The following is a 24,600-nucleotide window of genomic DNA, read 5'->3' as shown; positions in this document are numbered from 1 at the left end:
TCAGACATGGCGTCCTGTAAGGATAACAGCTTCATTCAGTCATCAGGCCACGGTTTGTCTCACCTGTCCTGCTGCTGTTTTATGCTCTGGCACAGTGTAGCACCATCTTGTGGTTACATCCAAATAAACCATAATAAGCAGTTTAAAGGAGGAAGGACAGTAAACACATTTGAAAACAAAGAGCAACCAATGAAAATGTCTCCTGGAGTAAAGTGTTAACCAGTGATGTGTATGTATGCATGGATGATAACGATACGTATGAATTTACAGATATTATTGTAAATGTTCTGTCCTGAATGGAGATGTGGGTTATCACGGACGACTTCTCAAATCTGAAGAGATGTCGGAGATTTTTGTCTCGTGGGTGAAAAACTGACTTTCGTAATTTGGAAGATATCAATCAAAGCTGTCTCAAGGCGCTTCACAGAGATCCGGTCTAACCCCTGAGCAAACACTTAAAGCAACAGTGGCAAGGAAAAACTCCCTTTTAACGGGAAGAAACCTTGAGCAGAACCGGGCTCATATTTTCAAAGTAAAGGTGAAGGAATGGTCACAGGTTGAGCTTCTCATTAGGGGGAGTTATAAAAACTGTATTAAAGTGGAAGCCTCTCAGCTATTCCTTCAGCTGCTCTGTGGGGCCAGCTCAGTTTATTAGGATGCAATAAATCAGCTCTATCAGACTCTGGTTGCATCAAGGTTGTGGAGGAGGAGACTCTGGCCAATCTGGCCCAGGCCAGTGGTTCTTCTTATCCACAGCAGTCGACAGAGTATTTCCATCTGGGAGCTTAGAGTAGACCACCTTTGACTAATGTAAGCTCACTGACTCAGAGCTAAAATTCATGTGGTGATAGTTGGGCTCAAACTGTTCCTTTAGATTTTGAATTCTTCCAACTCTCAAACTGCAGTGTGTTGACTGCAGGGGTCAGTTTTCTACATTTCCATCCCAGTTCCATGTGCTTGTAGGGAAAAAAAGGCCTCATCAAATCCAAAATACACTTAACAAGCACTTTATTAGGAACACCATTCTAATACTGGGGTAGTTCCTCCGTTCTTTGTGGCATGGATTCCACAAACTGTTGGAAGCGTTATCATACTGGAAGTAGATGTTAGAAGATGGTAGAACTGTGGCCATGAAGGAACAATACTCAGATAGGCTGTGGCATTCAAACCATGACCGACTGGTATTAAGGGGCCCAAAGTGAGGAAACATTCCCATCACACCATCACACCAGCAGCAGCAGCCTGGACTGTTGACACAAGGCAGGTTGGGCCCATGGATTCATGCTGTTGACTTTAAACTCTGACCCTACCATCTGCAGCCTCAGCAGAAATCCAGATCCATCAGACCAGGCTATGTTGTTTGGGTTTTGGTGAGTCTGTGTCCTCTGCAGCCTCAGATTTCTGTTCTTGGCTGACAGGACTGGAACCTGGTGTGGTCTCTGCTGTTGTAGTCCATCCAGCTCAAGGCTGAGACTTTTCTGAACTGCAGCCTCAACTAGTCTGATCATCAATCATCAGTAAAGCATTTCTTTTGGCCTGCTGCTTCATTGGATGGTTTTAGTTTTTGGCTCCATTTCGGAGTTAAAGTCTAGAGACTGTTGTGTGTGAAAATCCCAGGAGATCAGCAGTTTTTAGAAATCCTCAAACCAGCCTGTCTGGGACCGACCATCATGCCACAGTCACTGAGATCACATTTTTTCCTCATTCTGATGATGTTTCATGTGAACATTAACCGAAGCTCTGCATTGCACTGCTGCCGTATGATTGGATAATTCCACGAACAAGCAGGTGCACAGGTGATGTGAAAAAGCCGAGATGCTTCTGGACCTTTGGTGAGTGGGTGAGGGTGTATGGGTTGGACCTGAGGATTAGGGTCTTATTCTACCAAGTTGTATTAGAGAACACAGTCAGGTATGGGATGTCAGCCAATGGTGCGACAGCCTCACTGTACAGTTAAGATCTAGGCTCGCTCCTCTGGTACAGCATGCCATGAAGGTCATGGGGAGGAATGGACACCAGTCCCCTCCAAGTCAATATATGAGCAGTGTGTTCTCAGGCAAGCACAGAGAATATTATCCCGCCCATCTCATGTTCTCCACGATGGATATGAGCCGTCATGGAGCTCATACTCATTTTAAAAACTCGTTAAATAATGTTTCCACCACAACACCAGTAGGAACCAACAGACTTGGGGATAAGTGTCACAGACAGATGGACTAACCCATTGCGACCACTGGCCTTTTCATGGGATCTGTTGACTATGAAAAAATATATACAGTTTGGTGCAGAAGCCTGAGACCATTTCACCATTGGGAAAGTGATCTCAGACCTTTGGATATCACTGTATGAGACAGCCAGCCTTATCCTTTGCCAATCAGTTGGCTGCAGGACAAAAAACAGAATTAAAAAAAGAGATTTAACAACAAGGGAAAAACACTGGAGAGTTAAAGTGGGTCTGACTCATTCACATTCAATGCGCCAACTTATTATTTTAAAGTGATTATCCACAGTAATCAGTCTAAAACCATAGCCTGGTTTGTAGAAATACCCAAGCGTCCAGGACCCCCCCCACTGCCACAGTGATCATGATCTCAGCCCACTGAGTCATGTCAAACTGTCTCAGGATGAGAATTTTATCACAATAAAATATTTGTTTTTACCTGGGAAGGTTTTTATTTTCACAGATCTGCTTGTCAGAGTAAAAACCCTGTTAGCTGGAGGGCCAGACTAACCTTACAGGATGCGGAGTGTGAGATCAAACAAAGAGAGCAATTATGTAAATTATGTATAAAGAAGAGTATGTGGGACACCCGCCCTCGAGCACAGGAGACAATTAGTCCTCCAGAACCATCACAGAGGCAGGAGACAAGTAACACAAGACAGGTTAAAGGGGTAATTCGGTATTTTGGAAAATACCTCAGTCTTTGAATCCACTACTCTCTCTCAGAGAGTCACCTGGCTGAGGTGTCTGCACGTTCACTAACGACAGCCTGAATCCCTGCAGTCTGCGTTCAGCTCAGTGAAACTGATTAGCGTTGTTAGGGAGATACCGCAGGACATTCTTCAAATTCCCTGGGGGGAAGTCGTGCTGCTGATATAGTGACGTTGCGTCTGGGGAGTGGCTGGGGTCCATCTGAAAAGTCTGCAGGTTTTCCAAGGATGAGGAATTTACTGGCTATTTCCTCATACCAATAAAACCTTGGGCTATGGGCTCGTTATTGTGTGCTTGGTTCCGACCACACTGCACTTCTGTCACCAACCCCCTGACCTGACAGCCTCTAACAGTTAAGAGCAACTAGATCGGAGTTTACTGACTGTATCACTGTATTTAAGAGAGGATACGCATGATCAACCGTGACCCAATAAAAAACAAAAAAAAACCAAAAACCTGTGCATGTGCTTTCGTGAGCCTTAAAAGGAAAGTTTTCATCTGTCGACCCTGGCCAGGTGTTCACACGCCAACGTCAAATACCAACACATGTGTTTCTAATGTGGGGCCGTGATGAATTCACATCCTTGTTGTGTGCAGCTCCTCACCAAGTAGACCGGAGACCAGTCTACAGTGTACAGAGTAAGATCCCTGTACCAGCAAACTGAGTTAAATCCCACTGAGCAGAGAAACGTTTGTGGAAATCAGCCGTCAGTAACTAGCACAGGTTTTTGACTTGTTTGAACTTCATTGCACCATTGACAGTCTACAAGACCTGTATTTAACCTGTCTTTACTATGTTATACAGCATAATATTAGGGCCAACATCAAGAAAAAAAAAAGTCGTAGACTTTGAAGGAAAAAAGTCTGAAAATTTTGAGGGAAAAGGAAGAAGTGGTTGCTTCATAAACAACCCCCCCCCCCCCCCCCCCGTCCACTGCTGCCTAGGACAGTTGCTACACTCCTTCTACAGACAGACGCCTCTGTGTGGAACTCTGTCCCAGAGCCAAGGATGCTTGAAACCGAAAAGCTTAGGGAAGCAGCTGTAAGCTGCTGTTTAAGGGATGTGGTCTAAGTTTCATGAGAAGGGGCTTCAAGGATGAGGACGTTGTGGTTGGTTTGGTAAATGCATGTCTTGTTAACTTCCCAGTAAAGAGCAGCACACAGCAGCTTCCCTAAACACCACTATAAGATTATACACTGGTGCGTTAGAGCTGCTGTCTTTTTCATGAAGCCCACAGAACCCCTGTTGCTCCAAACCACATCCTGTTACTGACGACTGATGACTCATGCATCATGGAACTGGTTTCATTTACATTTGAAGAACATTAACACTCTGATAATAAGATGCTGACAAAAGAATTTAGAGTGCAGAGATGCGTACTCAAAGAACTGAATGTAAATGGCCTTTAATATATAAGTGAAAAGCAAAAGTACTGAGCTGCAAAAACAGGGAATTCTTCATTCCCACCTCAGACATGCCTGTCAAGTCTACACATGACGTCTGATACACTCCTCCCCCTGCCCATGAACCTGTAAGCCTGGACTCAGGGTGACCAAAGCGTCTGTGTATGGTCGTGCTGCCTCACACTTCTCAGTCAAGAGAGAACAATTAGGTCTCAGCCATCATTTTCTCTGTAACTGATGTTACACATGAACAAGCTCAAACTAGTGATTTGATCTGTTGACGAAGATGAGCAGTAATGGCATACTTTATACCACAAAGGTTTCATAAATTCAGTATCACACAGGCCCAGACCCTGCCTGAGGTCTAGTCAAGTCATATTAATGACAGTTACTTTTCCTTCAATAAACTGTGAGGCCAGTGTGTTTGGGTTTATCCGTTCTGGATAACACTTCAGAAAACCTCTGGTCTTGGGATAGGGTTAGGGAAAACATAGTCCTTCCTGTTACTTAAGGTGAGAGTGTTTGTGTTTGGGGGGGAGGAGAGTTTGAATGTAAACCCTCTCCTGCCACAACCTTTAAAACAGTAAACACCTTCACACTTGACTTCCTATCTCGGGCTCTTACTCCTCTTTCGCTTTCCTGCAGCGTCACATTGTTTCTTAAGATCTGCATTTCCATGAACTTCAAGTACCTGAACTAAAATCACCTTCCTGCACTGGGCTCTGCAGTGAGGGTGGAGGATATTTTTTTTTTTTTAGAAATTCAATTTGCATGGCAAATGCACTGGCAGGACAAAGACAGCAGAGAGCCATGAAAGGAATGATTACGAATGGATACGTTCTCATGTTTTAAATCCAGAAAATGCAATTCATGAAGAAAAAGCCGGGTTGTGAAAAATCGGAGGCTAAGCTTCCCTGCTGCCTTATTTATTTCACATATGATATATATGCTCACAATCATTTATTTATCTCGGTTTGCACTGTGACAGGATGTGTAACAAAGAAGCCTGTAAAAGTCTGCCCTCCACCAAACCAGTCCTACACCAGTACTACAGTGCATGTAAACCTGAGTAACCAGTGTGTTTCATCAGAATCTGCTGATGGATGAGATAAGAACACACAGACGAGAGCAAAGCTATGACAGTTCCCTCTCCTCCACCTGAGGAAGGCGCTGGCAATGAAACTACTTTGCTACTTTGCCAGCTCTGCACAGCGTTGCATTGTTTGTTTGGAGATAGCCTATAGCGGACATCGTCAGGACTTGCCGAGCCAGGGGGTGAAACTGAAATTGGTGCTCGTCTGGAGAGTCAGAGCGTGCAGAGACACGGGCAGGGTGTGGGATTTTTACATAAAAACCAAAAGGATGATGGAGTCTCCAGAGTGAAATGAAGAAACACACAAATAACACAAAGTAGAGTTTTGTAATGGGAACATGATTCGTTTTGCAGATCATTCAGCAAAGTATTGGACAAAGAAATTGAAGTGTTTTGACCTGATGATGGCGCTGCATATGAAAATCAGTACAAACAACGACCAAAATGTCAGTAGGGTTCATCCTTGGGGACAGTGAAACCGGTGGAACGACATTAGCAGATATATTCATTCACCGCCTTTAACTGTGCAAACAGGCTAATGTTTCAGCACTACCGTGTCTTCATCAGAGTCAAAGTGGACAAAGACATGAGGCAAACAGCCAGTTACAGTCAAATCTAAAGGATGATGAATCCAAGGCCATGGAGAAAAGAACTTCGATCTCACTTAAAGTTAAAAGAGCTCAACTACAAACATCAGTAAAGAGAAAACATAAATCCAGTCCATCACTTCCTCCTGAGGGCTCCACTGTGAATTCAAATTGCCTCTCTACAGCGCAGCAGGTTGATGATGTCACTACCTTTAGCGGAGGGTCCAGGGATTTTTTTTTTTTTTCTGATCGGTCACTTTGAGGACATTCCAGTGTTTAAGGAGAATATTTCTGACCCTGCCTACTACAGGAAAGTACTCACAGAGAAAATGATCTGTGGGGGGGGGGCGGGGGGGGGGGATCCCCTAGCAGGGATCCCCTTTCTGTATGTTTGGCTGTCTGATTGGCTGAAGACATCAGCGATGCAGGGTAACGCCTTTGCTGGAAACGTTCTTTCATTTCAACAGCTATAAAAGTACTGTAGTTTCTATGCAGTCTGGCTGATAGGAACACTGCGAATGAGTTGGTTACTGTCAGCTTTTGGGGCAGAGAGGGGACTGAGACCTGTCAGGTTCAACAGCATGTGAAATCTGGTATGACTGAGCTATAAATCTTTATCTCATTGTTACTGCCACAGCACAGTAGGTAGGATCAGTAACAGGAGCATTAAAGTACAAATAAGCACTTTTTCTTTTGGTCTTTCAGTGGATTCTCTAAGGGGCCACTGGTTTTAGGTGGATGGAGGGGGAGGGCCGGCTCTGAGAGGGACCTCTTTACTCAGTGTAAATAATAATGGAATGTGAACTCAAATACATCAGTCCACATTAAGTGGGCTCATACCGCTTCAGCACCGCATTAAACAAACAGAGCATACTGACTGTATTTACTGACCCAAATTCTAGCCGTGAATTCGGGTTTTTTTTTGCCCATTGAAGAATGAACTGGACGTTTTTTTTTTCTTAAACTGTACTTGGCTGAGTGGTATGTAGAGGCCTGTCACACATGGTTTACAGATTTAACTGTTAGTTGCACCCAGATAAACGCGAGCGGAGTCCGCAGACTAAGAATAAACAAGTGGGCAGGACTTTAAGGCCTTCGGAGCGGCCCCGGCAGTTATGAAGACAAATATTTCCCCTCTGGATCAGTAAGGCGGGGAAAGGTGTGTTTGGAGAGGAGACAGAGGGGCGCTTTGTCCCCTTCTCTGACAGGTCAGGTCTCCCACCCCACCACCACACACCCACCCATTCCTCTCTCCCTCTCCCTGGATCCCACCTTCCTGCTCCCTCGTTCCCCCTGCGCCTCTCTCCTGGATCCTGGAGCTCACACAGACCTCCTCACTTCAAAGATGCTATCGCTTCTGTACTGCTCCCTCCTGCTCATCCTTGCTCAACAGGTAAGAAGATTATAGTTTTTTTTTTTTCTATTCCAACACTACAGACAAGACGGGGGGGGGGGGTTTCTGATAAGACAACACTCTGTGATGCGTCACGCCTGCCCTGTGTGGTGTCACAGGAAGATTCCCAGCTGAGAAAATATAAAGATGAACGTACCCCAATCAAGACAGAGTGAGGTTAGAACTGTTTTTTTCGAGAAACTGGTGTATTTTTTCAGAATGTGCCATTAATAAACTCTTGGAACATTCTTGGAAAATGCTTAAATGCGCACGGAGTGGTTTTTGGTGTTTCTAATTTATTTATTTTTTTATTGCTGGCAAAAAAAGAGGAGCAAAGTCTGAGGTCTTCATATTTAAAGCTCCCGTGGAGCCGTTTTCACACCATGAAATGAGCTCATTCAGCAAACCTGGCAGACAGGCTTCAGATTTTTGGCATAACCCTCGGTGACCCTTGGAAGCACCGAGCAGCCACGAGAATCGGAGCACAAGTGGCGCTGAACACTGGAATATTTATGAGCTGCTGGGATGAGACCACTCAGGCAGCTTTCAATTCATCACACAGAACATCACATTAACTGTGGTAGTAGTGAGAAGACGATTAGATTCTAGCTGATGGAGCTGAAGACTGTTCATATTTCATAAGTTTTCTTAACTGGGAGCAGAGAATGGACAAATATGAGGAAACAAAGATGTGAGATGTTAGATAACAGCTGTAATGTGGGTTAGTCAGTTTCATGTACACATCTCAAAGGGTTCAGTTGTTTCCTAAAACAGCTGGACACTAGTTTTTCAGCAAATGCTACTCAAACGGGAGGAAATGCTTTTCTTGGGGGACTATTTTCAGCAGCGAATTAATATGAATTAGGCGCCTAACTTCTGCCACTAAGGGCACTAAACTTAACCTAGGCCTGTGTTTGGCAGTAAAGGCTGCACTTGTGTTCGCAGTGGGCAGATGCGAAACTCTACAGACTCACATTGTGTGACAATCTTTCCAAATATACCTGCAGCAACTTTTATGCTAAATCTAAAATGCTGCTCTAAAGTAACTTTAATTCTTTGACTTTAAAATCTACTGACTCTCTCTCTCTCTCTCTCTCTCTCTCTAGGCTTGGCCAAATAACATTTGACACAGAATATTGAACTTGACTATCTAGTTGCATTTAAAATTAAATACAAAACTAAGTATGAGAAGGCCTTTCATCCTGTGGTGTCCCATTAAGGTTTCTGCAGTTTAAACAAACTACCTCATACGTGGCAAGATCCAACCAGCCAAACCCAACATTTGCCAAAGCAGCTAAACTTGGACGTGGGACAAGAAGCTGTCCATCAGAAAGAGGGTTGGGATTATGGGTCTGCACGCCTTCACATTGTCTCCAAACCACATTTTTTTTTCCAATTTAAACAGGTGTTTCATTTGATCTGACTTGGATCTAAGAGTTGTCCACTTACATAAGTAATTTTGTGGTTTGGAGACAATGTGTGCAGGCCTGATGCTGACTTCAAACAGACTTGCATGTGACCCCTGTATAATGGCAATGTTTCTAACCATGAAGTGTTGGACACAGACAGACAGATGGACAGACAAATGCCATGGCCATCCAGATGCAAATAAGACATTTTACAGATGCAGACAAAGTTGTTCCTGTGGTCCAGAGATGTCACACATATAAAAACAGCACTTTGTTTAAAAAAAATGCTGCAGATCAACCACTGCAACCAATCAGACTCTTTGTCCTTCACCCCACCCAGCGCTTCAGCAGGGCTCAGAACAATGGGCAGCCCCTGGCTCCTCGAGGTGGACAGCCTGTGGCTCAGAGGCGGCAGTTCTGCCAGTGGCCCTGCAAGTGTCCGGAGAGACCTCACTGCGCCCCGGGGGTGAGCGCCGTCCTGGACGGGTGCGGCTGCTGCAAGAGCTGCGCCCGGCAGATCGGAGAGCAGTGCAACGAGAGGGACGTCTGTGACCCACACAAGGGCATGTACTGCGACTTCTCCGCAGACCAGCCAAGATATGAGGTCGGAGTGTGTGCATGTGAGTGGCTCTCATCTTTTCTTCACCTGTTCATGACAGGGAAAGTCTAAGGAACAGGGACTCTACACATTTCCTGTTTCAAACGAATTCCCTTACGCCCTCAGAGCTTGGTCTGTGTGATCCCTGCTGTGAGCAGGTGCTCAGACTGAGAGCAGAGCTGCATTTGCCAAAAGGTAATCAGCTAAAAAAAAGTGTTGGAGGTGCATTCTCTCAACTGCCTCAGCTGGAGAATGCATGCACTCAGTGAGTCACCATCTTTGCATGCGATATCCATTTCTGCTTCGTAAATCCATGATCTACACCAGATGTTTGTTTTTTTTTTTTTCAGTCCACTGCTTCATGTGCATCTGACAGGAAAGCCTCATGTTTCAATACAGTACAGTGCAAAAGCTTTAGATCACGTTAGATCAGGGAGGAGTCTGATACAGCCAGAGTCATGAGGAAGATAGTTATCTCCAGAGACAAGGAAAAACAAGGAGTCCTGATATAGATGGTCTGGTCCCCACAGACTCCTGATCTTAGCATCATGGAGTCAGTCTGGGATTACATAAAGAGACAGAAGACACTGAGACAAACTGGGTCCACAGAAGAACTGTGGAAAGTTCTCCAAGATGGAGGAGAACTGGTGCGGTCGCATCAAGTACTCGTGTAGAAGTTTTTATGTACTTTGAACGAGGTTAACTGATAAATCAAAACTATTCAAGCGTCTTCGCTTTACTTTTAGTGCCTGAAGTTCACTACCATGTTATTGTTGATGGATCATCTCAAAAGGACCAAACTGACTCATTTAAATATGTTTTTTCTCAGCTTTAAAAGATTCACAGTCACATCATCAGTGAGCACCACGGCCCTGAGATGTTTCCCCTCATTCTTTCAGACATGATGGCAGTGGGCTGTGACCTGAATGGGGTCCACTATGAGAACGGAGAGGCGTTCCAGCCCAGCCCCCTCTACAGGTGCACATGTATTGGCGGAGCCATCGGCTGCACCCCTGCTTTCATCCAGAAGCCGGCTGGACTCTTAGGCCCCGCGCCGCTGATGGGTAACATGCCAGCAGGCCTCCGCAGCAGTCAGAGCCCAAAGAAGCACCAGCAGGACACGACCTACATGTCAGGTGTGTGTTTATAGAGTAAAAGCTGTGGCAGAAGGGGCCAGCCTGTCTGGCCTGGAATGCTAATTGCTGTCCAAGCTGGCTGGACAGGAAGGGGAGAGGCAGAGCGAGCAGAGGGGGCGGAGTGTGGTGTGACTGACTGTGGTTAGACTGCCTCACAGAGGGAAAACACAAAGATGGATGGTTCCTGTCATAAACATGAGGAGGAGGGACAACTTGCTCTTTATGACAAGCACCAAACACTTCTGTTGTGGTTTGTTTCGCTGTGCTTGGCATGAAACTCAGCTTGTTTTGATTTAAAATGAAACGTTTTAAAAGATCATCTCAGTTCAGCTGAGTGGCTTTTTCTAATGGCACTAAGTTAACAATGATTGGTGTTGCAATGGATGCTTTCACCGGAATGCGCATTGTTCTGGTTTATCTATTACTGACTGCTCGGTTTAGCAGTTTATATTCACCAGTAGCAGAAAATGAACTTACAGTAGGTCAGAATAGGTATTCAGTGTTAGGCTGATCTCTGCTCTGCTTGTCAGTACAGTGGCTGGTTCTCTGTGTCGGGTGTTGTTGACACAATGCCCTTTAACTGTAATACTGAAAGCTTACAGGGATCCTCCTTTAGCCTGGAAGAAGAACTGTCTGATCCAGACTACACCCTGGAGTCCCTGCTCCAAGACCTGCGGCCTGGGAATCTCTGTGCGTGTCAACAATGACAACAGCAAATGTGAGATGAGGAAGGAGCGTCGCCTGTGTCTGCTGCGGCCATGTGAGAAGAGCGTTCTTAGGAGCATTAAGGTGACAGGTTCAAGTCAAACTCACGGGTTGAAATGCTTTTATATCAAATTTTAAAAAAAAGAAACGGTTATGTATCATTGTTTTCACCTTTAGGTGCCGAAGGGAAAGACGTGCCGGCCTAAATTCCAGGCAAAGAAGGCGGAGAAGCTGGCGCTCTCTGGCTGCACCAGTACCAAAAAGTTTAAGCCCACATACTGCGGCGTCTGCACAGACAAGCGCTGCTGCGTCCCCAACAAGTCACGCATGATCAAGGTCAGCTTCACCTGCAAAGGAGGCTCCAACACGCAGTGGAAGATGCAGTGGATAACGTCCTGCGTGTGCCAGAGGAAGTGCCACAACCCAGACGACATGTTTTCTGACCTGCGGTTACTTTAATGGAGCCGCAGAAGAATCAAGAGACGCAGACACAGGGTACAAGTCCTGCTGTGGTGGACTAAGGACTGAAAAACACACATATGGTTACTGAGTTCTTCTCAGCAGTGCCGATGTGCCCTGAGGGAACTAAAGACAAAAACTGAAACTGAAACTACATAACCTCATTTCATAAGGAAGAATGGCTGGGATTCACTGAATGAAGAGAAATGCCGTTAGCTATGAGAAAAGCTTCATGAACCCTGTCTGCAGGACACGTATGTGCAATAACAACATGGGCGCTGTAACAGCAGATGTGACGCATTCAGAGTACCTCATAATACTTTGGTCAGGGAATCTAAAACGGCAAATCAGAGCCTGCTAAGCATCGAGTTTAACTCCTTTCTTTCTATTTGTTGTTGCTGTTTATTTTTTCCCAGACAGGGAACATTTTAAATCAGGTCACAAATTAGACAATTTTGATGTATAACTTATAAAGGTATGTACAAACGATGTGGTTGTGTGAAGTCATTTTTGAAAAATAGGCAGACAAAAACAAAAAAACAAAACAAAACAAAAACAGACAGTTCAACAGATTTACAACAAAGTGAACCTTCATCTGGCGATGCTGAGCCTGGGTGCGTCGGGCATGAGTCTCCCCTTGCTGGCGTCCAGATGATGGTACTCCTCAATCAGTGAGCTGAGTGAGGCGATGGCCTCTGAGAAGCAGCTCCGCTCCATCCCCTCCACGTGCAGGTAGTGATGTAAGTGAGCCTTCAGAAAACAACCAACACAATTTACAGTCACTCAGTTGACATGCAAACACAAGCATTTCAGTATCTGAGTTTTCATTTCCAAGTACTATTCCTTTGAGATGAAGTGTAGTCTGTTCTAGGCCATAAGAAGGATCCAACAAAGAGTTCCGTCTAGACCTGGTCTATATGAAAAGTTCCCTGAGATAATGTAATGAAAACCTTGAGTTGCATCTGCCATTGGTCCAACAACATGCACAACACACCTTCTTCCTGTAGAGCTTGGTGAAACGCTCTCTCAGCTCCACGAATCTGGCCTTCACGCAGGTGTTGTTGGCCAGGGCTAACAGGGAGTGGGAGTGACCCACGGGAGGCACCGAACACAGGCCCGTCTTCCAGCCCTCCTGGTTCCAGGACACAAAGGGCAGCGATGGCCTCAGTCTGGAAGTGCAGGAAACTCAGAGGGTTACACGGTTCCTGAAGCATCTAAGAGGGCACTTTACATTTCACTGACAGAAGAATCTAAAGTCTGAACTTCTGTTATGATCTGTGACTAGAAGAAATGTGTAGGAAATGCTTTTGTTAATGTTGATATTAGTAATGACACAGTGAAACAGGCTGAAACTAATGACTATGTTCATTACTGATTCCCCTCTGGATTATTTTCTCAATTAAGCAGTTAATAATTTGGTTAATGAAATGTCAATCACAGTTCACACAGCAGCTTTCCAAAACTCAGAGATGGGATTAATCTGAGAGAGAAATCTGAGCAGCTTGAACCAATGATGTTTGGCAGGTTTGCTGGATAAATGACAGACGATTTATCTGTCAACAAAACCGTTGGCAATTTATTTATTTTTTTGTCAACGCTACAAAAAAGGACCAACAGCAACAGTTTTCTGCCACGCGTCTTTAACAGCCTTCTGGTGGACAATTTTTCTCCCTCCTCCTGCCTCCCGTTCCTCCGCTTTAAAACCACGGTCACACATGAATGTGTGCTCTCACACCCGCTTCTGTTACAGTTTCTCTTGACAGCGTGCCACAGGAAAACGAGGTCTGCGGGGAGAGCGGCGACGGGAGAGCCGAGGAGAGGCGGAAGGCTGAATGGACTAGTCATGAATCCCTGCTGTTGTTGCTGAATGGGGGTACTATGAGAGAGACTGGGAGTGCAGGTCATCTTTGGGCCTATCAGGGCGGGCCTGCTGGCTCGCCTCCTGCTTTGGTGCGGACGGAGGCTGAATGGGCGGACGGCGCTCTGACCTCTCAATGTTCCTGCGGAGGTCAGACACATGCACGTTGCCCCTGACCATGAGGGCGCAGGCCAGGTAGAGGCTGTGCTTCGGGTCGGCTCGGATCAGCTGGTGGTCTTTACTGAAGGCATCGCTGAACATCTGATCCAGTCTAGTTAGAGAAGAAAAGCAAAGAAAAGAGATTCTGACATCACAAGCCTTAAAAATGCTTTTCGCATATTACATATAAAATGCTGAGTCACAGTCTTTGTTGTTTGCTGCTTCAGCAAACAGTGTTCCTAATTTACTGGCTGTAGTAAATGAAATAGCCCTGTAGGTACAGTTGAGATTGAGACTGGAGTTGAATTTTTGAATCTTTATTTATCCAGGGAAGTTCTGCTGAGACGGCAAGATATTTTTAAGCAACACCCCACTCTGCATTCATACACTCACATATACTCAAGCTCTGGGAGTTACCCAGTGCAGCCACCGCTCTTTTTGACCAATCAGTTGCTCTGCTGGAGCATATTTAGCCTCTGCGGCTAACACAAGGCCACTTTCATGGCAGTTGTTGTTGAGGAGGAGGTGGATAGGCGGTTTGGGTGGTGGGTCAAAATGATGTTTTTTTTCCTGTCACAAGCCTACAGCACTAAACTTGAAGCTGCCACAGGCTCGCTTGATAAAATGAAAGCCGGGCTTTGTGGTGTCTGAGAATCTTAAATGACAGCACTGATCAGAACAAGAACTAACAGCTATATTTTAAATGAACACAACAAGCAAACAAACATGGACTGGAATGGATGTGTATATAATTAGAGCTCAGTGATAATTCAGTATTCAGTGGAGTGATATGATATATAATATTATTTAGCAGCATTTAGCTGTCTGTATTAATGCTTCTAAACAAACTCAAAAGTAATAAAATGAGTTGATCATAAGTATGAAGAGGTTTGTCTGATGTAAAGCAGAACAGTGGAAAACAAACTGAACATCAGTTTATTTCATGATATTTAACATATTTGCCATATCATAATATAACATCAGAATAATTATTTATATCACAATGCTAACCACATCCCACAGCCTCATCTATAATACATTTAGTGCTTGTTCCATGTGACCAGTGCTGTTTCATCACATTTCAAATGACAGTTTAAATGTAAATGTAAATACAGTCTTCACACTTGTAATCAGTGAGGTCATCACAGTGAACATGAGGTGCATGTGAAGGAGACGATGGATTCATACGAGCTAAATACCCCGAGCTCTGAGGAACCAAAAGAACTGGGGGGTAAAAAACAAGCAGCCACAGGGCAGACCTTCTGGTGGGGACACTGACGTCTGCCAGGGTGTAGAGAGGGGTGAGGCTGGGCACCAGGTAGTGTAAACGAGGGAAGGGCACCAGGTTCATGGCAATCTCGTTCAGATCCATGTTGAGGGAACCCTCGAAACGCGCTGAGCTGAAACAGAAGATAACACAGGACACGTGAGGTGGTACAAGCAACGTTTACATGTTCAGAGAATCTGATACTGAATATTATATGTGATATTTGAATATTTTAACTTTTTTTTTTTTAATTATCTAACTGTCTTCTTATTACTTGCCTTTGTTTTTGCACATTGCTGCATTTCTTGGTACATTATCAGTGAGTCAGCGGAACAGTGAGAAAAGTGTTGCCAGGACTGTGGTTGTACAGATGCATGTGCAAACCAACACATGAAACAGGGCCCCACTGGTAAAATGGCTATTGCACAGTGTAAACAGTGGCCACAAACTCTATGAGCTTCATTAACAGCATCTCACAAGGTTCCCTCGCTTCAGACTATAAACTACAGATGGCTGACAGAAGCAGAAAAGAATCCGAATGAAAACATTTAATAGATAACGAATGCTTCCACTTGTGCCTCAGATTCTCACTGGATGGTTTGAGGAGCATGAAAATCATGTAAATGCTAACGTTTCACACACTTAGATAAGCTATAACAAGTAGCACTGAGGCTGTTCTGCAGGATTGGGGTTGGTACTTTGCATTTGCTAGCGAAACAAAAAGAAAAAAAGAGACTTATGGCAGCAGTACTGTAAACACTGTGATACAGTCTCCGGGTGTTTAGTGTATATGAACACACACACACACAGTAATACTGTACCTGGTAATACTGAGCAACAGGTTAGCCACAATGTTATTCATGGCATCAAAGGGCTTCTCTGGCCCACTGAGCCCGCCCTGTCCAGAGATGATGGTGCTGTCTCTCTTGATCATCGGCCCTTGCTTTCCACCATGAGACATGTGTTTAATCTTGCTCACGATGTCCACCAGTGACTGGAGGAGGAGGAGGAGGAGACGTGAGGGAGAACAAAAGGTTGGATGTGTTCACACAGCGGAGATGTTCACTGAGAGAGAGAGAGGGGGGGGGGGGGGGGGGGGGGGGCGTGGGGCGAGACAGATACACAGACCTGGTTTTCCACAGGCAGCACACAGTCGGCGTGCTCTGTGAGCTCCCTCATGGCCAGGACGCTGTTGTAAGGAGAGGTGATGACATCATCCTCCGCAGACGGATAGACTGAGGTGACAATTCGACACACCTCAGGGAACTCCTCCTCCAGCAGGCTCAGCACTCTGGTCCCCAAACCGGACCCGGTACCTGAAATTCAGTCTGTGCATTTACTTGCGCTAAAGTTTAGAAACTGTGGGAACCTGATTTTATTTAACGTCATGCAACCGGTTTCCATAATAATCAGGGTCAGGGATTAGAGAAACCAGATCACCTGTGTGCAGGTAACCTGACCGGTTTTCTATAGGGAGTGCAAAAGACTGCAGTGTTGTGGGATGGTAGGAAACGTCCGGTACAATATATGTAAAGACCTTCTTTAAGGATCCATCTTTGGCATTTGGTCAAACAGTTGTTTTGTGCCTTACCTCCTCCCATAGAGTGAATGAGGAAAAAGCACTGCAGGCAGTCACAGTGTTCTGCTGCCTTCCGCAGCTTATCCACTATCTGCTCCCTGTAGGCTGAGCCGTACATCATGTGTCCCACAGCCCTGGAAAAGGAAGCAGAGCGTCAGAGCAGGTAGCTCCATTGACAGCGTATGAAACAATACCATGGTTTTCTGTGTCAGGGGTCAGAGCTGGAACTGGGCTACAGGTATTAGTTAGTAGTGAGTTCATATATGTTGAGACGTATTATGTAGAAATGAAGTGATTCATTTTCTTATTTGGGTAAGAGCTTAAAAAAATACAGCTTAACAGCTACTGTATTTTTGTCTGATTCTAATAAAATAGTTTGATTAACAAGTAATCCAAGCAACAGGCCTATCCATGGTTTACATCTTTGTTTTCCTATCACTGAGGAAGGACGAGGTGATTCTGTGAAGTACATTCAGGCTGCTGAAATGACTTTTGAGACAGGTCTGGAAGCAGTTTGTGAAGGGCTGTAAAACTCCAAGACCGTATATACTGAAGCTGGAAAGAACCTGAACAAAAAGCAGAGTGTTAAAGTGCAGAGAGAAAGCCAAGGCAAGGTGGCGTTAAACAGGTAAAGCGGTTGCCAGTGTCAGCCAACATCTGGTCCCACCGCTCCAGACTTTCAGGTAGTTTGAAGTTAAAGATGCTACTGCAGCTGGTCGTATGAACAACACAAAGTTTGTTGGTACACTGCTAATGCTTAACAAAGTGCTACCTCACATGAGGTTCAAGACCTTTTCTGCATTTGCACCCATAGAGCACAGATGTGCAATTTCTAAACTATGGAGACGACCATGTTAAAGTGCTTTGTGAGGAGCTGCAGTTCAACATGTATCAAACAGACAAAGATGATTAGAAGTTGAGTTGATTGAGTAGATTCACATGATTTGAGTCAAGTTAGTTTAGGCTTACTTTTGGCAGATTTATTATACAAATAATCTAATTTAAAACAAAGTCAGACTACACACGACTTGTGATTAAAACATGAACATAAACGATACATTAACCATCACTACGGCATGTTTCTACAAACCTTAAAGTGAAGATGTCAGTAAATAAATAATAATAAATAAGATCTAATGATCACAAAGGTCCTGATCCGTCAGAAATAGGTGTGGTTTTAAATATTAATAGCTGTTTACAGGCTGTGTGGGCTAAAACACACAAGCAGCCTTTAGTAGGTAGTGAAGGTTGCTGGTGAACTTGAGGCATCCAGCCTGTCAGCAGTTTCCCCTCAGCAGCTTTGAAATAGAGCTCTCCATGCCAAGATGAGCGGATGACCAGCAGAACACACAGAGGAAACTAATCCCTTCCTTCCCTCCCCAGGTCAAACGGCTTCCACATTCATACTGCACGTGAGCAAGTCTGCATCGCGGCTGCCTCCTGTTGTTGGCAGGACGGCTGACGGCCCAGCGTGGGCAGGAAGGCCCACTCAAAGCCAGCTGATTGACAGCTTGGCCCCTCAAAGAATAGTAAAAAGCAATGGCAGTATATAAAATTAATAAAAACATAACAGATTAATTTATATGGAAAAATAAATATATAAATAATTCAAAAAGATATATAAATTCTACACAGAAATAAAGGAGAAAATAAATGAAAATGCTAATAACTTTTCATTTATTTTTGTTCTTATGTCACTTCCTTGCTTATTTTCATTAACTTCAGAATAACAGCCTGAAGTAGACCAGTGCTGAAGAGAAAATCTATAGGCTAACACAAGTCAGTCACAACACATGACTGTCTGCTGTGAACTACTCTTTCATATATGATGAAAAATCCACCCCCCCTGCTGGACCAACAATTCTTCCTGACAAACACATCACTGGAAAGAAGAACAGTTGCTTTTTACAATAGCTGTCAGGCTGAGGAAGACTTACGGCGGGAATATCCACCCCAGCCCTGTCAATAAACACCACTGACCTTTACCCCACATTGCACTACATGGGCTTGAGAAAGGGCAAAAGAAAAACATCCAGTTGAAGAAGCTGCTAGTGTTCCTTTGTTTTTTGATCTGTTAGATTTTAGAAAATCTGAAATGTGGAGATGTGGAACACTTATTTTGCCCCCCCCCCCCCCCAAAAAATCCAAGCCCTGAACACCACAGCTTTACAGCACTGTATGAACTGCACGTGTGAATGATTGTAAACACGTATGTTAAAAATTACGGTTTGGAACAGTTGCTCCTGGCCATGTGAGCTTTGCAGACGGCGTCCCGTGGCTAGTCTGTCTCTCACCAGTTGTTGCCTGAGCCTGACACGTCTGTGAGGAGCTGAGTGCTGTCGAACACTTCCCTCAGCGGGCCCTGCAGGATCTCGTTGACGACACCCTCCTCCATGTCCACCAGCACCGCCTGTGGATTCCAATATGTGAACGTGAGGCCAGTGCATATCTCATTGCCATTATATGTTCAGCAGATGCCTTTGATGCCCCCCGCCCCCGTTCCAAGACTCCTCTTTGTAACCTTAACCAAAGAATGCCGGAGCATTCATTATGCAAAATCCGACCCTGACCTTGACCCTGACTCTAAAATAAGTTGACCCCCCCCGTGAAGAAAGTTCTCTCAAGCTGTTTTCTAGTAATTGGCAGAACTTACTCTGGCCTTCAGATGCTGGATTCTCCCACCGACACCACAGGCTCCCCCATCACTTTTCCTGGAAAAGCACACCAAATATAAAAAAGGTCTACACATGTCTCCACCCAGGCAGCAGTTACTGGATGAAAGCAGCTGTGATTACCTTGAGTCCACATTCCGGAAAAAGCTACTGAGGGCCTCATCATACAGTCCTTTCTGAATAGGAGAAAAACATAGGACGTTAGGAATGCCCTGAGACACTGTGTTAGGTGACTGCATATTTATGGCCATTGATCCATCATCCATCACACTTTGCTGTAGCAAAGTAGTTTTGTTCCCAGATCTCAGAAATTACTTTGGCGAGTACACATTGATCATTAATGTAAGAAATAGGAATGAAGGACAAAACCACAAAAATAAGTAGTAAACTGGAATTATTCTTTAAATCTGAAATAAACTGATTGTGTCAACAAGAATTTTATTTAACTCTATTCCTGAGTCATTAGTGGCTGAGTCCCCTGGTGCTACAACTAAGGAGCATTTACGTTACAAATAAATCTGCACACATTAATTCACCCAGAATTCAGACTTTTTCCCACTCCAGTTTAATAGAAGTAAGAACTTCTAATAAATTCATGGGCCTCTGCAAAACCCTATAGCTGTAGTCCAAATTCTAAAATTCTTTTTTTGTTCTGAATTTTGAGACTACGTTAATCATTTTTGTGTTTTCGCTTATTTTTCACCGGACTGGGTTCAAATTTGAACATCCAAGAAACCTTAAGGATAATTTGCAACATGTACTAATGTAATTAGTTGTTGCTAAATGTTTTACAGTCATCAAATTATTATAATTTTGAGAGTAAAAGAATGTTTCATTTTCAAAAATTCTCCACTAGTTTTCCACTTTCTTCCGACCATACTTTTATTCTCTGTGTTAATACAGCTCTATAACATCTATAAGGGATTTGATCCTGCACAGATCTTGCTAAACATAGCTTTGCAGATGCTCTGCTTCACCATGGTGAAAAATACCCTGTCTGACAATGTTAAGGGAAAGTAATCAAACGAGTTCTCCCCTGGACAGAGAGAAGAATTAAGGGTCACAAGCTGAAGCCAACAAACGTTTAACATTTGTGCATTATAACCAAAATGATTAATCAATTATCAAACTGGATGTTGACTGGTGAGCCCTGGCAGCCTAATGATTAAGGTGCATACCACATGACTGCAACATCAGCGGTCTGGCTCCCAGCCTGCATGTTTCCTCTACACTGGCAGAACGCTGCAAAATTTTTAGGCACTGAAAGTGATGTGATGACGCTTTCAAAAATAATGCCAATGGACAGTGTTTATTTTTCACTCGGCTTCATTCAAAATGCAGGCAAGCAGAAAAAAAAGGAAATTAAATGAATATTTGGAGTAACCACCAATCAGATGCCTCCCTGATGGTACTACATAAGAATTTAAACAAAGTGCCTCAAGCTTTTGCACTGTATGGTAGAGCTTTCTTTACAAAATTTTATCAAAGAAAGAAAACAAATAAGGAAGAGTGACTGTTACAAGTTGAACTTTAATAATCCTGGCAGGGGAGGGATGTGTGGGAGTGAATGTGAGTGACAGCAGCTGAGGGTTGAGGCTGGTCTGCAATAACCCTTTGAAATAAAATGCATGTCCTAGTACTGGTTTATAGCCCATTTTTCTAGGAACACAATTCAACCTTCAACAGTCAGAAAAGCACAGATGTAAATAATAAAATGAAAAATAAAATGCGTTTGTTGAGCAGTTACAACAAATTCCCTGCGGGGTTCAACAAAGATTTTCTGAGCAAAAGGTCTAGTAATGTGGTCCTTGGGAAAAAACAAACAAACTGTAAGCTGACAGTGTACTGTCCGTGTACTTCTACATTTGCACTTACCTTATTTACGTGGGCATGTTCTCGCAAAGCAAGATCCCAGAACCTGCAGCCGATCTGGTTACCACACTGTCCAACTGAAGAACACGAAAGTTTAGAAAACGTGTGTGAGGAAAGCGTTCGTTGAGTGAAGCGAACCGTTAGTTAAGTGTTGCTGAAGTCTCTATCGCAAACAAGCAAAGTGACAGCTAGCTAAGCTAGCGTTCAGTTCAAAGAGCAGCATTTTAAATTTACTCACCCTGGACAACAACTGACTGTGTCATGACAGAAGCAACACTCAGACCCTTTTGTCGCACCGACTTAAGCCATAGTTACTGTTAGCACTTGTCCTCAACCCATGGATTAAAAAGAGTTTTTGAAAAACCTTTTAAACGCTTGTTTACACTCGCGCCTCATCTGTGTTTGGTCGAGTACTGATGACGTTGCTCATGGAAACCGTGCGTAGGGCTGCGTAAAACACGTAAGCGGCTGCGCCATAGACTGCTCATACAAAGAGTTGCACCCGGTTTTGCCCTTTCGAGTTAACAATAATAATAATTCGTGTTGATTAATTTTTAAAAATTCATTTTGTCGTTATTTTCTCTTATTTACAATTTATATGACTTAGTTTATTTTCTTTCTTGCTCCATTTCTTTATATCATGCTTGTTTTTTCTCTCTTCTCAGACATGCAAAGGATTTTTATTTGTGAAATAATTGTTTAAAAAAATGCAAAGATACGAATAATTCAATAAAAGTGACATTATTCAATAAAAAGTGGCGTGAAAATACTACCTGATTAATTACCTGAGGTAAGTGTTTGATAAAGGCCAATAACCCAAGCAGACTGGTTACAAAAGCAAATCTTGACTGAACAGGGTCAAAACCTCAAAACGTATTGTATTACTTCCACATCTCACATTTTCAAAGAGTTGTTTTCTCTCATCCTCCAATAATTTAGTTTGAAAACTCCACTTTTTAAACAGTAGAGGGCAGTGTTTCCATATTTATCCCAAGTGGAGGTGTAACAGAAGGACGAAAACAAAGAAGAAATCTAAATAGTTTGTTCTTGGACAGCACAATTCACAGATGAAAACTGTGTTTAGTAAAATTTAAGCACAAAACACAGCGTGTATCTTTTGATATTTGAATTTTCCTTCAAACGCTGATATAAAAAAATAAAAAATAAAAAAGAGTGCTTATTTATTTAAGACATTTTACTTTTTTGTGGGTCTTAAGGGAGTCCTCGAAATTTAAAAATGACTTAGATTTTCTTTCTCTACTTAGCGTAACAATATACAAAATCACGATCAAGAAACATCCGGTGTGTGTGTCCACACACCGGATGTTGTCATTGTTTTCTTCTACTTTTATTTAATGGAGACCTGCTGCTTGCTACCGGCTGCAGGATTGTCGCCACCTACTGTTCTTTATTTATAATCATTTCGCGTTTGGGCGAACGGTAGAATCCAGCGGCCAGGAGGAAGAAGAAGAAGAAGGTAGCATGGTTCCTGTCAGAGCGGTGCGCCCAACCAAAATGTCCCCGGAACCTTACAGCCAGATTATTTTAGCCACGGCTAAACAAGGCCTTTCTTCTACAGAAGAATTTAACAAGAAAGCGGGACCAGAAGAGGATTTTCTGCAAGAAATATCAGAAAAGCTTGTGCTGCAGTTTAATGAGACTGCCCGACACGCATTTGGAGTTGGAGGTGGTGAAAAGCCATCGCTGAGGTATGAACCTCATCGTGCTACAGACAGTGGTGTAGTCCAGGGTATACGGCGTATACCTACTTATTTTTCAGTCAGCATTGCGTATACCCACTTCTAAATCCCCCTGATGCGCACCATTCAATAATATCTGTGAGCCAGATTGCCCATTTTTTCCTCAATGATGGTGAAGTCATGACCCACCCTCCTCTGCCTCTAATTGGCTGGTACTCGCTGCCTTCACTGATTAGATTGGTTAACTTTAGACATGAGGACTGATGAGCCAATCAGAGGCAGAGTAGGGTCGCTAACACCTCAGGTGCCAGTGAAAAAAAAAAAAAAAAAGCCTCAGGTGCCAGTGCCACTTGACGCTAACGGCAGACAACAGGCGGCGGTGTGCCACCTTAGTTGATGGAAGACATCATTTTGAGGTAAGTTTTAAGGTGGTTTCCAAATGAATCATTGTTTTAAACTACTGGCAATATGACTGCACATTTAGAGGAGAAGAGATTTTGTCGCCAATAGTTAAACTGTCCGAGTCGGCTAACGTAATGAAAGGCTAACGTTATCCTAACGTTAGTCTGAAGCTAGCTAGATTGGGATAATGAGGGGACACCGCGCCATTGTTGGTTTTCAGTAAGTGTTTAATCAACCCAGTTTGCAAGAATTTCATACCAGACTGTAATGTTAGATGAAACTGATTATCTCAATGTCTATGAAGCTCGTTTGTTATTGTAAAGGTCTAAATTATAACGTTAGCCAAGTTACTTAGCCCTAACTGCATTGTCAACTTAAGATTTGAAGTATTTTATTTAAATAAATGTTCAAAAATAACTGAAACACCATGTTTGCCTCATGATAAATACATTTTACATTCATCCAGGCTGCTTGTGTGACCAGTAGTAACTACAAACTGCTCCTAATCAAGTCATGAACATTTTATAATAGTGAGCAAGTAGAAATGACGGATTTTGGGGTAAACTTAATAGAGTAGTCTTACATGTAACTGATTTTTTTCTAGACTACTTTTAAAAAAAAAAAAAAAGGTGAAAATTGAGTATACCCACTTCTCCATGGACCACTACACCACTGGCTACAGATGTCATTTTATGCCCATTCATCGCTACTGCAAGGAATCACTGGTATCCTTATCGGTGCAAGCGTGTTCAGTCTGATTGGATGTTGTATTATTCCCTGCATTAGAAGTGTCATTGTAAGGTCTATAGGTCAATCACACACCAGATGGCCTCTCTGGCTGAGACTCGTCTTCTGTCAGATGTTGAAAACCCAACTGATTTATTTACTGATTGGATTCCTCCTCTTTATGATGATGATGATGATGATGTTGATGTGTAGGTTTTGAGTTTTTGTGTTTTCCCCCCAGCTTGCTATCAACCTAAGGACGTCTGTGTCCTACAAAAACAGCTAAATGCATATTTTCACATATATCAGCTAATGATGTCTAGACTCAAACCTAAAGGAATGTAGTCACTGATGATATGATCAATTTGTATATTTTAGTGTGACGGACAGTTACTGTCTAAAGAATTTAATTTCACTTCTTATCAGGAACAAAGTGTTTTTCCATCACACTTATATACATGTCGTCTGTGATAAAGGATATGAGAAAGCTTTGTAGGTTTCAAGAAAAAGGGTTTTATTAAAGCTCAAGGCCTTAGATACATACATATAAAACACCATTTTTTTTCTGTCCAGATTTTCAAGAAAAGATCACTTGCATAATAATTTAGCACACAGTGTAGACTCCATCATTTTGTTCTGTCTTGTATCT

General features: G+C 43.4%; 2 protein-coding genes across 2 annotated transcripts; one reads left to right on the top strand and one right to left on the bottom strand.

Moving 5' to 3' along the window:
- Window positions 1-7,345: 7,345 nt before the first annotated feature.
- ccn6 (cellular communication network factor 6) lies at window positions 7,346-12,028 on the top strand. Its single transcript, XM_041064814.1, has 6 exons — window positions 7,346-7,409; window positions 9,159-9,438; window positions 10,316-10,554; window positions 10,726-10,732; window positions 11,148-11,341; window positions 11,435-12,028. The coding sequence occupies exons 1-6, from the start codon at window positions 7,362-7,364 to the stop codon at window positions 11,714-11,716; spliced, it is 1,050 nt and encodes a 349-aa protein (XP_040920748.1). The 5' UTR covers window positions 7,346-7,361; the 3' UTR covers window positions 11,717-12,028.
- On the bottom strand, window positions 11,973-21,518 carry tube1 (tubulin, epsilon 1). Its single transcript, XM_041064813.1, has 12 exons — window positions 21,362-21,518; window positions 21,127-21,200; window positions 19,375-19,427; window positions 19,233-19,290; window positions 18,874-18,989; window positions 16,592-16,713; window positions 16,129-16,316; window positions 15,822-15,994; window positions 14,993-15,133; window positions 13,705-13,845; window positions 12,711-12,885; window positions 11,973-12,466 (listed from the first exon to the last, which is right to left on the bottom strand). The coding sequence occupies exons 1-12, from the start codon at window positions 21,384-21,386 to the stop codon at window positions 12,308-12,310; spliced, it is 1,425 nt and encodes a 474-aa protein (XP_040920747.1). The 5' UTR covers window positions 21,387-21,518; the 3' UTR covers window positions 11,973-12,307.
- Window positions 21,519-24,600: the final 3,082 nt, after the last annotated feature.

This window comes from Toxotes jaculatrix, chromosome 19, assembly GCF_017976425.1.
Source record: "Toxotes jaculatrix isolate fToxJac2 chromosome 19, fToxJac2.pri, whole genome shotgun sequence".
NCBI classification, from domain to species: Eukaryota; Metazoa; Chordata; class Actinopteri; family Toxotidae; genus Toxotes; species Toxotes jaculatrix.
The sequence above is the reverse complement of the archived record's forward strand: the minus strand, read 5'-3'. Positions and strand labels throughout refer to the sequence as shown.